Below are 14812 nucleotides of genomic sequence, written 5' to 3' on the forward strand. Positions count from 1 at the left end.
TATATATATATATATATATATATATATATATATATATATATATATATATATATATATATATATATATATATATATATATATATATATATATAAATATATATATATATATATAAATATATATATATATATATATAAAAGGTCGAAGTGCAGTGCACATGGCCAGCCTATATAAAACCTGAACCAAAAATTCCCACTAACACCCCTGCGCCTCCGGTGGAGTAGAGATGTAGGACAGGAACGCTCTGGAATTACAAACAGGAGGAAACAGGAAGCATGGTTAAAATGGCCCCCATGCCATGTTTACAGTGATAATCAGAGGTCAGGATACAATACATGCCTCCTGTGTTTAAATAAGAATTTACTTACCGATAATTCTATTTCTCGGAGTCCGTAGTGGATGCTGGGGTTCCTGAAAGGACCATGGGGAATAGCGGCTCCGCAGGAGACAGGGCACAAAAAGTAAAGCTTTAGGATCAGGTGGTGTGCACTGGCTCCTCCCCCTATGACCCTCCTCCAAGCCTCAGTTAGGTACTGTGCCCGGACGAGCGTACACAATAAGGAAGGATTTATGAATCCCGGGTAAGACTCATACCAGCCACACCAATCACACTGTACAACCTGTGATCTGAACCCAGTTAACAGTATGATAACAGCGGAGCCTCTGAAAAGATGGCTCACAACAATAATAACCCGATTTTTGTAACTATGTACAAGTAATGCAGATAATCCGCACTTGGGATGGGCGCCCAGCATCCACTACGGACTCCGAGAAATAGAATTATCGGTAAGTAAATTCTTATTTTCTCTATCGTCCTAGTGTATGCTGGGGTTCCTGAAAGGACCATGGGGATTATACCAAAGCTCCCAAACGGGCGGGAGAGTGCGGATGACTCTGCAGCACAGAATGAGAGAACTCCAGGTCCTCCTTAGCCAGGGTATCAAATTTGTAGGATTTTACAAACGTGTTTGCCCCTGACTAAATAGCCGCTCGGCAAAGTTGTAAAGCCGAGACCCCTCGGGCAGCCGCCCAAGATGAGCCCACCTTCCTTGTGGAATGGGCATTTACATATTTTGGCTGTGGCAGGCCTGCCACAGAATGTGCAAGCTGAATTGTATTACACATCCAACTAGCAAAAGTCTGCTTAAAAGCAAGAGCACCCAGTTTGTTGGGTGCATACAGGATAACAGCAAGTCAGTTTTCCTGACTCCAGCCGTCCTGGAACCTATATTTTCAGGGCCCTGACCACATCTAGCAACTTGGAGTCCTCCAAGTCCCTAGTAGGCGCAAGACACCACAATAAGCTGGTTCAGGTGAAACACTGACACCACCTTAGGGAGAGAACTGGGGACGAGTCCGCAGCTCTGCCCTGTCCGAATGGACAAACAGATATGGGCTTTTTTGAGAAAAAAACCACCAATTTGACACTCGCCTGGTCCAGGCCAGGTCCAAGAGCATGTTCACTTTTCATGTGAGATGCTTCAAATCCACAGATTTGACTGGTTTTAAACCAATGTGTTTTGAGGAATCCCAGAACTACGTTGAGATCCCACAGTGCCACTGGAGGCACAAAAGGGGGTTGTATATGCAATACTCCCTTGACAAACTTCTGGACTTCAGGAACTGAAGCCACTTCTTTCTGGAAGAAAAATCGACAGGGCCGAAATTTGAACCTTAATGGACCCCAATTTGAGGCCCATAGACACTCCTGTTTGCAAGAAATGCAGGAATCGACCGAGTTGAAATTTCTTCGTGGGGCCTTCCTGGCCTCACACCACGCAACATATTTTCGCCACATGTGGTGATAATGTTGTGCGGTCACCTCCTTTCTGGCTTTGACCAGGGTAGGAATGACCTCTTCCTGAATGCCTTTTCCCTTAGGATCCGGCGTTCCACCGCCATGCCGTCAAACGCAGCTGCGGTAAGTCTTGGAACAGACATGGTACTTGCTGAAACAAGTCCCTTCTTAGCGGCAGAGGCCATAAGTCCTCTGTGAGCATCTCTTGAAGTTCCGGGTACCAAGTCCTTCTTGGCCAATCCGGAGCCATGAGTATAGTTCTTACTCCTCTACTTCTTATAATTCTCAGTACCTTAGGTATGAAAAGCAGAGGATGGAACACATACACCGACTGGTACACCCACGGTGTTACCAGAACGTCCACAGCTATTGCCTGAGGGTCTCTTAACCTGGCGCAATACCTGTCCCGTTTTTTGTTCAGACGGGACGCCATCATGTCCACCTTTGGTAATTCCCAACGGTTTACAATTATGTGGAAAACTTCCCCCTGAAGTTCCCACTCTGCCGGGTGGAGGTCGTGCCTACTGAGGAAGTCTGCTTCCCAGTTTCCATTCCCGGAATGAAACACTGCTGACAGTGCTATCACATGATTTTCCGCCCAGCGAAAAGTCCTTGCAGTTTTTGCCACTGCCCTCCTGCTTCTTGTGCCGCCCTGTCTATTTACGTGGGCGACTGCCGTGATGTTTTATCCCACTGGATCAATACCGGCTGACCTTGAAGCAGAGATCTTGCTAAGCTTAGAGCATTATAAATTTACCCTTAGCTATATTTATGTGGAGAAAAATCTCCAGACTTGATCACACTCCCTGGAAATTTTTTCCTTGTGTGACTGCTCCCCAGCCTCTCGGGCTGGCCTCCGTGGTCACCAACATCCAAAACTGAATGCCGAATCTGCGGCCCTCTAGAAGATGAGCACTCTGTAACCACCACAGGAGAGACACCCTTGTCCTTGGATATAGGGTTATCCGCTGATGCATCTGAAGATGCGATCCGGACCATTTGTCCAGCAGATCCCACTGAAAAGTTCTTGCATGAAATCTGCCGACTGGAATTGCTTCGAAGGAAGTCACCATTTTTTTTACCATGGCCCTTGTGCAATGATGCACTGATTTTAGGAGGTTCCTGACTAGCTCGGATAACTCCCTGGCTTTCTCTTCCGGGAGAAACACCTTTTTCTGGACTGTGTCCAGAATCATCCCTAAGCACAGGAGACTTGTTGTCGGGATCAGCTGCGATTTTGGAATCTTTAGAATCCACCCCTGCTGTTGTAACAGTATCCGAGATAGTGCTACTCCGACCTCCAACTGTTCCCTGGACTTTGCCCTTATCAGGAGATCGTCCAAGTAAGGGATAATTAAGACGCCTTTTCTTCGAAGAACAACCATCATTTCGGCCATTACCTTGGTAAAGACCCGGGGTGCCGTAGACAATCCAAACGGCAGCGTCTGAAACTGATAGTGACAGTTCTGTACCACGAACCTGAGGTACCCTTAGTGATAAGGGCAAATTTGGGACATGGAGGTAAGCATCCCTGATGTCTCGGGACACCAGATAGTCCCCTTCTTCCCGGTTCGTTATCACTGCTCTGAGTGACTCCATCTTGATTTGAACCTTTGTAAGTGTTCAAATTTTTTTAGATTTAGAATAGGTCTCACCTAGCCTTCTGGCTTCAGTACCACAATATAGTGTGGAATAATACCCCTTTTCTTGTTGTAGGAGGGGTAATTTAATTATCACCTGCTGGGAATACAGCTCGTGAATTTTTTCCCATACTGCCTCCTTGTCGGAGGGAGACCTTGGTAAAGCAGCCTTCAGGAGCCTGCGCAGGGGAAACGTCTCGACATTCCAAACTGTACCCCTGGGATACTACTTGTAGGATCCAGGGGTCCTGTACGGTCTCAGCGTCATGCTGAGAGCTTGTCAGAAGGGTTGGAACGCTTCTGTTCCTGGGAATGGGCTGCCTGCTGCAGTCTTCTTCCCTTTCCTCTATCCCTGGGCAGATATGACTCTTATAGGGACGAAAGGACTGAAGCTGAAAAGACGGTGTCTTTTTCTGCAGAGATGTGACTTAGGGTAAAAACGGTGGATTTTCCAGCAGTTGCCGTGGCCACCAGGTCCGATGGACCGACCCCAAATAACTCCTCTTCCTTTATACGGCAATACACCTTTGTGCCGTTTGGAATCTGCATCACCTGACCACTGTCGTGTCCATAAACATCTTCTGGCAGATATGGACATCGCACTTACTCTTGATGCCAGAGTGCAAATATCCATCTGTGCATCTCGCATATATAGAAATACATCCTTTAAATGCTCTATAGTCAATAAAATACTGTCCCTGTCAAGGGTATCAATATTTTTAGTCAGGGAATCCGACCAAGCCACCCCAGCTCTGCACATCCAGGCTGAGGCGATCGCTGGTCGCAGTATAACACCAGTATGTGTGTATATACTTTTTATGATATTTTTCCAGCCTCCTGTCAGCTGGCTCCTTGAGGACGGCCCTATCTATAGACGGTACCGCCACTTGTTCTGATAAGCGTGTGAGCGCCTTATCCACCCTAAGGGGTGTTTCCCAACGCGCCCTAACTTCTGGCGGGAAAGGGTATACCGCCCATATTTTCTATCGGGGGGAACCCACGCATCATCACACACTTCATTTAATTTATCTGATTCAGGAAAAACTACGGTAGTTTTTTCACATCCCACATAATACCCTCTTTTGTGGTACTTGTAGTATCAGAAATATGTAACACCTCCTTCATTGCCCTTAACGTGTGGCCCTAATAAGGAATACGTTTGTTTATTCACCGTCGACACTGGATTCAGTGTCCCTGTCTGTGTCTGTGTCGACCGACTAAAGTAAACGGGCGTTTTAAAACCCCTGACGGTGTTTTTGAGACGTCTGGACCGGTACTATTTGTTTGTCGGCCGTCTCATGTCGTCAACCGACCTTGGCGCGTGTTGACATTATCACGTAATTCCCTAAATAAGCCATCCATTCCGGTGTCGACTCCCTAGAGAGTGACATCACCATTACAGGCAATTGCTCCGCCTCCTCACCAACATCGTCCTCATACATGTCGACACACACGTACCGACACACAGCACACACACAGGGAATGCTCTGATAGAGGACAGGACCTACTAGCCCTTTGGAGAGACAGAGGGAGAGTTTGCCAGCACACACCAAAAACGCTATAATTATATAGGGACAACCTTATATAAGTGTTTTCCCTTATAGCATCTTTTTTATATATTTCTAACGCCAAATTAGTGCCCCCCCTCTCTGTTTTAACCCTGTTTCTGTAGTGCAGTGCAGGGGAGAGCCTGGGAGCCTTCCCTCCAGCCTTTCTGTGAGGGAAAATGGCGCTGTGTGCTGAGGAGATAGGCCCCGCCCCTTTTTCGGCGGCCTCGTCTCCCGCTCTTAACGGATTCTGGCAGGGGTTAAATATCTCCATATAGCCCCCGGAGGCTATATGTGAGGTATTTTTAGCCAAAAAAGGTTTTCATTTGCCTCCCAGGGCGCCCCCCTCCCAGCGCCCTGCACCCTCAGTGACTGCCGTGTGAAGTGTGCTGAGAGGAAAATGGCGCACAGCTGCAGTGCTGTGCGCTACCTTAAGAAGACGGAGGAGTCTTCTGCCGCCGATTCTGGACCTCTTCTCGTTTCAGCATCTGCAAGGGGGCCGGCGGCGAGGCTCCGGTGACCATCCAGGCTGTACCTGTGATCGTCCCTCTGGAGCTAATGTCCAGTAGCCAAGAAGCCAATCCATCCTGCACGCAGGTGAGTTCACTTCTTCTCCCCTAAGTCCCTCGTTGCAGTGATCCTGTTGCCAGCAGGACTCACTGTAAAATAAAAAACCTAAGCTAAACTTTTCTAAGCAGCTCTTTAGGAGAGCCACCTAGATTGCACCCTTCTCGGCCGGGCACAAAAATCTAACTGAGGCTTGGAGGAGGGTCATAGGGGGAGGAGCCAGTGCACACCACCTGATCCTAAAGCTTTACTTTTTGTGCCCTGTCTCCTGCGGAGCCGCTATTCCCCATGGTCCTTTCAGGAACCCCAGCATCCACTAGGACGATAGAGAAATATAGGCTCAATAGCCTATTAATATAACCTATGGTGCATTTGAAATCTGGCAGCCTGTCATGCAGCCTATTATAAGTTTTTCTTCCCTTGCAGCAGCGCTGCCTGTGACCAGACTTGCCGCCCCCCCCCCCCCCCTCTTTCCCCCTGTGCTCCGTGTAGCGCTGTGTCTCAGCAGGGAGCGGGTGCCGGAAAGCTGACCTTTCATTGCAGGGAGGCGGGGGACGCTTGTGAGGAGAGCGGCCGAGTGAACTGAGTTCGGCTGGCTGGAGCGGCGCGTAGCGGCTTCCGGCGGCGCTAGTGAGAGCGCTGTGCTGCAGCGGTTCTCCCCCTCGTAGCGCTGGCTTTAAAGTCCGTACAGCGCGGACGGAGCAGCTGGTATTAGCGGCGGGTGCGGGCGGCTGTATGAACACGGACCCCACACAGCTGACCGCCCCGTCCCCCCCAGCATACCTGGTCTCCTTGTAGGGAGGGCTGCGACGGGGCTTCTTTCTGTAAGCTCCGTCCAGCTCTTGCAGCAGTTCAGTGGGCTGCGTGTGGCTGTGAGGGTGCTCTTTGTGAGGACCGACACGCCATGCGCTGCTCTGTGCAGCGGCACTATCCCGGACCCATGTTTTTAGTAGAAACTGGGAAGGGATGTGCTGAAGTAGTATAAAAAAGTAAAAATTAAAATCAATATTCAAAGAAAAGTGTGGGAACCCACACAAGCCTCTGTTAGTGCATGAGCACAGAAAAAACACTGAGGTACTCGGGGATATGGAGGGGTGGAGAGTTCTACATTTAAATATTCAGTGCCCTGTTTCCTGCGGAAGCCGTCCATATCCCAAGAGTACTCCAGTGACCCCTAGTGGATGAAAAAGAAATAGAGCACAAACTGAGGATTTTAGCAGTTTGAGGTGACTGATACACAGAGAAAAATACAAAGTAGAATCCACACAGTCACATGTACAATACAGAAGTTATTGCATATAAACAATAAAATTGCACTGGACTAGTAATTTACATATTACTATGTACGAACAATGTACAGTAGATACTGGATGTGTATCACAGAATACTTGTACACTTGTTCTTAACTAACACTGTCTAAAATGACATGTATAATACTTTAGTGTCTGTAAAAGCACAGCGCTGATGAGGCAGGCGGCTTTACAGAGGAGACGGGTGTAGTACTGGTGACCGGCGGTCTCCTGACTGCCGGTCAGCTTACAGACGCCGGGATCCCGGCAGGGAGGGGCGAGTGCAGCAAGCCCCTTGCGGGCTTGGTGGCGACCTGCGGTCGCCACGGGTTCTATTCCCACTCTATGGGTGTCGTGGACACCCACGAGTGGAAATAGTCCCTGTTGGTCGGCATGCTGACCATCGGGATAGTGAGCCGTTGGGCTCGTGGAGGAGGTCATGTGACTGTCGGTCAGCTGACCGGCGGTCACATGAATACCACCCGAGGAGACAGTGCCCAGCAGTTCCGGAGATCAGCCCAGCTAGTAGAGAAGATGGTGCCAAAATCTCTGTCAGGGAGTGAGGGAGAGTGAAATGTAGCTCCAGGGCGGGAACACCAGCAGTAGATGGCGCCCGGAGCTGGGGGAGGGGCTACAGATCAGCACCTTATCCCCTCTGCTGGACTTCGCCATCAGGTATTGTGGAGCCTTTTGCAAACTGATTAACAAATCCGACCTGTACTCCTTGCCCTGGTGGATATAGTGGGGTTCCTGTGCGACAGTGTCCACGCCAGCGTCTCCTGGGACCACTACCAGATCACGATTTACCTTACTCCCCCCCCCTTCCCCTTCTAGTGCAGCCACGCGATCCTGGAGAATAACAGCGGTGGTGTGACTGAAAAACCGGTGCGTCTCCGCTACAAGTACCCGGGAACCAGGCCGCGGGAGTATGCAGCGCCACTAAGGGAAGTGATGGAGCAGCAGCACAGCATGTCGTAAAGACATAGAAAGTGCTGCTGCCATTGAAGTCTTCTAAAAAGCTCTTTTTAGGGCTGCCTATTGCAGCCCCACCTGTTAGCTGCCTGCACTATAGGCACCAACTTACAAACTGAGCTCCAGTGCCTGGAGGTGGGGCTTTAGAGGAGGCAGTGCATTGCATCCTGGGAACAGTCAAAGCTTTAGCCTGTTGGTGCCTCGGATCAAGATCCAACTCTACACCCCAATGTTATTCCTTGTGGAATAACAGTGTACCCCGCTGCAGAAAGGGGAGGGATTCCATATTACGTTTGGATTCTGTGTCCGCAATCCACTGACGCAACCACAAGGCCCTGCGTGCCGACACTGCCATGGCAGATGTCCGAGCATTAATGTTCCCCATCTCCTTGAGGGAAGCACAGAGGACAAGGGTAGTGTCCTGAATGTGCTTCAGGTGGGTTACCATAGTAATTAAGGGCATATCCCCCGAGAGGCCGCCCATAATTTGCGTGGCCCAAGAATGAATAGCATGGGTCATCAAGCAACCCGCAATGACCGGTCTTTGTGAAAGGCTGGCTGCAGTGTATATAGATTTTAGGGTAGTCTATCTTCCGATCCCCTGGATCCTTCATGGTAAAGGAGCCCGGGGTAGGCAGCACCGCCTTCTTAGACAGGTGAGAGACTGAGACATCCACCCCAGGGGTTTCCTCCCAAAATGTTCTACCTTCAGGAGTAAATGTGGAGTGCGCAAAAAATTTTTGGACACTTAGAATTTTTTTGTCTGGATTTTTCCAGGCCTGTATGAATAAGTCATCTAACTCTGGAGAATCAGGGAAAGGACATTGGGCTTGTTTTGGACAAAGAAAAACGACTGCTGTGACGCAGCGTCCTCTACAGGGAGCTTTAACACATCCCTTATATCCAAAATGAGGGGTTCAATACCCTGAGCAACATCAGGATCCAGGTCATCCCCATCATCTTGTCTATCATCTGTATCAGATAGCAGAGAAGGTAAACCACGCTTCTGTGGACCTGCATGAGAGAGAGGGGGCTTTGTATCTGCCCTAGCAGCTAAATCTGCAACCGCTTGTTGTAGTAGCCGAGTCTTCTGCACATTAGCAGTGAGCTGGGAAGACATAGCTGACATCATAGTCTTAAGAGACCCTAACCAGTGGGGCTATGGACTAGGGAAACCAATCCTGGGCCATTTTTTCCATCCCGGTTATCGAATTTGAAAAATGGCCAATCCCGGGATTCCCGGAATTGGCTTTTACCTAGGTGGCCGCCCTCTAGCCCCACCCCGCCCCGGACATATTACTCACCATATACCGGGGGTGGGCGGGAGGGGAACATCCTGTGCATGCTGCTGGCGGCTCCCACCAGCAGCTGACAGCGCAGCATGACCTCTCACGCTGCACTGGGGACCCGGAAGGAGGAAGCCGGGCAGCGTTTGAGCGGTCCTGTGGACGCTCAACGCTGATCCCTCAATCCCCGGGATTGGAGCTTCCAATCCCGGGATTGAATCCTGGCCATTTTTGGCCCTAAATCCCAGGATCCCGCTCCTGGGATTGGCCACCATACTCTGGACCCTCTCCCTCAACATCTTCAATGATTTGTGAAGATTGACTGCATTGTTCACAGGAAACAGAATCATTACATAAAGGAGAGAATCTGGTGTGACATACACTGCACAGCTTGTGTTTACCCATATTTCACAGTAAGCACAACAACATACACAGTTATAATGCAAGCCCGCCCTACTGTATGTGAGAGGAGACACAGAAGAGAGGACACCAGCACACCCTGAGCTGCACAGCCCCAGTGAGGCTTTCAGCTTTCTAAAACACAGTAAACACTAACCATATTTGTCCTACAGAGGATCAAGATAGTGTACACAAGAGGCTCTCCCCCTTTGCTACACCCTGTACCAGTTTTCCAGCGTGTCTTGTGAGGCAGGAAGCGCTGTGTGTGCTGTAGATGGCTGCAGTAAGCAGAGGAAGACTCCAAAATGCCTCAGGTCCCACTCTGCGTTAGCTCTGCCCCCTCTAATGGCGCCAGAGCTATAAAGAACATTTATACTGGCAAAATCTCCTATATAGCTTAAAACATCACAAGTGCTAGTCAAGCCCTTTTGTGCCAGTTCTACACGGGGGATCTTAGCAGGACGCCCCACCCCAGGAGGGTCCTGTACGCCGCGCCCGTGGTCAGCCGCACTTTGAACCGGGGGCGACCCCCCTAGCGGGGCCCCCGGTTTGTACTCACCACCGATGTCACCTTCAGGCAGCGTTAGGGGTTTGCGGCATGCTGCGGCTGTGACAGCCAAGGCGCAGTGCCCCGCTAACCAACAGCCCCTGGTGGTCCTGCAGCGGGGAAGCGGCTCTGCACCTCGAAAGACCGGTTACTGTTGTCGCGCGCCCCCCCCCCCCCCTCCCCCCCTCTCTGGAGCTGCAGACATGTGCATCCTCTCCTGAGGGCACTTTTTTCTAAACTGCCTGTGGGAGCATAGAGGGGAGGAGCCAGCACACCCAGTTGAAAAAAAATGTAAGTGCACTGGCTCCTTTGGATCCCCGTATATACCCCATCGTACTAGTTTCCCCCAATATCCCTAATGGATGCTAGAGAAAGAAATGATATTGTGCATGCAATGTACCATCATTACCAGCATATGCACGCCATTCCAATATCAGGTTATGCTTTTAGCTGAATTTCCCCCTTGTAGTCTTCAGAGACCTAGCAATAAGGCTAACAGTAAAGTAAGACACCAGATATAATTTAGTACTGCCCACCTACAACTAAAACTTCGGGATTAACCTGTTCATTAATAAATATCAATTTCTAGTTTGCAAATACAATGTGTTGTCTATACAAAAGCAATCTAGACTTCAAAAGCTACTGAAAAGCTGTGCAGAGAATGCACGTACCTGCACTCAGTAGAAGTAGGGCTCACTGTTTCCTCAGGACTGTCAGTCTTCTCTTCAGCCTTTTCTTCAGTAGGAGCAGGGGTTGGGGTGTGTACAGTTACAAATGGACTAGGTATAGGAATGTTAGGCAGCGGGTAAGGTAGGGATAGAGGGGCATTGGTACGGGCGAGTGGGGTGTATGTCAGGGGTGGTGATGCAGGGGCAGCAGTAGCAGTGCTGGAAGGCTGGCTTGGTGCTGCAGCTGGTGCTGATGGACAAGATGCTGCTTTTGGCTAAAAAAAGAAAATAGTGTCTGGTATGAGCTAAAACGTCTATCAGCTTTGAGAAAACGTTAATTAGGACAAGAAATTGATGGGACTTCAATAGTTAAGCAATGGGCAGTCCCTCTGGTGACTTTTCATGGCATAACGAAATACACACACATTCTTTAAAACACAATGTTATGTTTTGAATTTCCTTTTTACTCACATAAAAAAAAAAAAAAAAAAAAGGGTTCACAACAACATATTTCAGGAGACTCAGAACTTCACATTAATAGGAGTTCAAGATTTTGCCTGTGCTGCACCCCTTCAGTGGAACGTGCTCCCCCGCTCCATTAGACTCTCCCTGACCTTGCAAAGCTTCAAACAGGCACTGAAAACCCACCTATTCAACAAAGCGTACCCCTCCGATGCATAACCTAGTCCTTAGGCTGCTCCTCCATCCTCCTGTCCCATGCCTTGAACATATCTGCTTTGCCTGCATACTGCCATCAGGCTTCCTCCCGCTTCCCTGCACCTCATGTCATCTGTCTGTCGCCCCTCCCCACTAGATTGTTAGCTCTTCAGAGCAGGGCCATATTTCCTCTTGTTGTCAAAGCCCTCGTCTTGACACATTTCACTCACAGCCCTCTTGTCCTTAGTGACCATCTTTACCTGCTTTTTCTCCTACAGGTAAAGGCTCATCTCTATCTATGGCCGCCCAGCCCCAAGTAGTACGATGATTACTCCCTTGCTACTTACATGTAAGCTGTATCATGTTTTGAGAATTGTGGTGCTCTTTGTTACCTGTACTCTATTTTTGTTATTTATTTACTGTAATGCTAAGTTTTGTCTCCCGGTACAGTCCTTTGTATGGCGCTACAAAACACTTGTGGCGCCCTATAAACAAAATATAACAAAAACAACAACCTCTGTCCCCACTAACCCCTCCCACAGAGTTTTGAACAAAGCCAAATGGAGGAAGAACCATAAATCTATGAAACAAGTAAAATCAAAACAAGATAGGGAGGGATTGCAGTATCCCCCAGATGGATTACAAGGAAGGGATTTTACAGAGCAAAAACTGGAGTTAAGACAGCTGGGGTGTGAAGTATGCAGACCGGAGGTAGCACAATGTAAAAAAAACCCATATGTACAGCTGGCTCCTCCCCCATCACACCCTAAGAACTACTAACACAATAAACAAACCGTTTGAACTAAAAATTCTTACAAGGACACTCAGGCTGACTACACCGAGGCAGGCGTCCAGTGTCCCCGAGTGGATTCAGAGAAATGGATTTACCGTAAGTACCAAAATCCTCTTTTCACTATTATCCACTAGGGGACACTAGAGAACTAGACAGCTGGGGCATCCCAAAAATACTCCCATGGGCGGGAGTGCTGTCCGAAGCCTTAAGAACCAAACCTCCAAAATTTGTATCTCTAGATGCAAATGTATCAAAATTGTAGAAATGAGTGAACGTGTGTGCCGATGGCCACGTTGCAGCTCTGAAAAGTTGGGTAGTGGAGGCTCCTCTAGCCGTCACCCAAGAAGCTCCTACTGATCTGATGGTATGAGCACCCACACGAAACGGGACTACCCTACCGCTCGCAACATATGCCTGTTTGATGGTTAGCCTTATCCATGTGACCAACGTTTGTTTTGTAGTTGGCCAACCCCTCTTGAGGTCATCAAAGTACAAACAAAACGTCTGAGCTGCTAAGGGAACCTGTAGCTTGTACGTGCACCATTAAAGTTCAGACCACATCCAGGAAAAGGTCCCCCTCTGAGAACGCCCGGAAAGATGGGACCACAACTGGCTTGTTTACATGAAAACCAGAAACCACCTTCGGTAAAAACTCCGCTCTCGTACGTTGTTCCACCCTATCCTCGTGAAATACTAAGAAAGGGTTTTCACATGACAGAGCTCCCAATTCAGAGACTTTCCTTGCCAATGCAAGACAGTCTTCCAGGAAACATATTTAAGATCTGCCTGTTCCAAAGGCTCGAAAAGGTCAGATCTCAAAAGTCCAACACCAGGTTTAGATCCCACGGAGCCGTGGGGGGGGGGGGAGGGGGAGAGACGAAAAGGTGGATGTCTCAACACACCCTGTAAAAACATCTGTACCTCCTGCAAGGACGGCAAACATTGCTGGAAAAAGACTGAAAGAGCCAAAACCTGCACCTTCAGGGACCCCAACCTCAAACCTCCGTCCAAACCATCTAGAACTTTGTATGTTTAACTGCGCACTGAGTCCCCTTTGGTTCGAACAAGCTGCCGCACTTAGAGGTGACCAGCCTCACAAAAGACACAAATACAGAAGGTTGTGCTGCGCTCAGTCCTAATTGTGATGGTAATGTGCTAGCACCTAGGTGAAGTCTGTGTGGACTGTTTGTCAGATTGAGAAACCAAACAAAATGATGGATATATACACCTACGACCCTTGTAATTGTCTTGTATCTACTAAACAGTATAATGTATTGGTAAACTGCCGGATGGTTATTGAAAATATATAAATATAGATATAAATGATGGCAGATATAGGTTTAAATAACTGAACTCCATTTATTTACTAATTCAGTTGCATAATGTCCAAAGTAATTATAAAAGTCACTCTTTCTAGAATGCGGCGTCCCGCATATGGATTTAGTTCTTAAAGTCTTTTGAGTACTCAAATACTCCTGCAGCGGTATTGAAGTAAAAAACAGTCTTCGCGGCGTGGAGAACTCAGTGTTACAGAATACGGTGAAAAGACAGAGGGGTTTCTCCGGACTGGCTTCTCCCCTCTCACTCCGGCTGCCCGTGGTGCGTCCTGCTTCAGACGCCCCTCGTGCGCCGGTCGGTTCGAGTGTAAAGCCTAAGGTAAGGGAGTCCGGGGGGCGCTCTACGGAGCTGCTCACCAGGTTACCCCCACCTTGTACGGACACTCACCTGCCGTCTTCTCCCGCTGATGGCCTGAGCTCCGACACCGGCTTCTTCCCTCGTCCTCCTTCCGGCGGTTGCTAGGTTACACAGACTTCACCTAGGTGCTAGCACATTACCATCACAATTAGGACTGAGCGCAGCACAACCTTCTGTATCTCCGTCCAAACCAGTTTGGAGAAAACCCAACAATCTGGTAAGGCAGAATTCTCTGGGGTTCCAACCCTTAGGCTGGCACAAGTCCAAGTATTTCTTCCAGATCCTATAATCGTGTGCTGCAGTAACCGGCCTTCTTGCCCCTATCATGGTACGAATAGCCGATTTCGGAATGCCCATTTCTTTTAGTATCCTGGTTTCAAGAACCACGCCGTCAAACGTAGGTGGTTCAAATCTGGGTGTAGAAATGGGCCCTGTGATAACATATCCTCCCTCTGCGGCAGCCTCCAAGGTTCTTCCGCCAAGAGTCCCTTCAGATCCGAGTACCAACTTCTGCGGGGCCAGTCCAGCGCTATCAGAATTACCCACGCTAATTCCGGTTTCACCTTTAACACTTGGCAATAGGGGAAACGGTGGCAATATGTATACCAGTTCGTATGGCCAGTGAATCGCCAGCGCGTCCACTGCCTCTGCTGCTGGATCCCGCGCCCTGACCACATATCTTGGAAGTTGACGGTTGTTTCGAGAGGCCATTAGATCTACCTGCGGTAACCCCCACCGTCTTACCAATGCATCGAAGACTTAAGGATGAGACTCCACTCTCCTGGATGCATGTCCTGACGGCTGAGGTACTGTAATCTGCCTCCCAATTTTCTACTCCTGGAATGAAGACCGCCTACAGGATTATGTTGTGCTTTTCTGTCCAAGACAGAATTCCTGTAGCCTCCTTTAAGGCCATGCGGCTTTTTGTTCCTCCCTGACTGTTTATGTATGCCGCA

At 48.9% G+C, this 14812-nt stretch overlaps 1 protein-coding gene across 1 annotated transcript in view; it reads right to left on the bottom strand.

Annotated features, from left to right (window-relative positions):
- The window catches only part of RAD23B (RAD23 homolog B, nucleotide excision repair protein), a 171203-nt gene that overhangs the window by 87759 nt on the left and 68632 nt on the right, over positions 1–14812 (bottom strand). Inside the window, exon 4 of the mRNA XM_063914136.1 lies at positions 10715–10986. Coding sequence (XP_063770206.1) covers positions 10715–10986 — 272 coding nt within the window. The remainder of the gene's footprint in view (positions 1–10714; positions 10987–14812) is intronic.

The sequence above is a fragment of the Pseudophryne corroboree genome, chromosome 1 (genome assembly GCF_028390025.1).
Source record: "Pseudophryne corroboree isolate aPseCor3 chromosome 1, aPseCor3.hap2, whole genome shotgun sequence".
NCBI lineage: Eukaryota > Metazoa > Chordata > Amphibia > Anura > Myobatrachidae > Pseudophryne > Pseudophryne corroboree.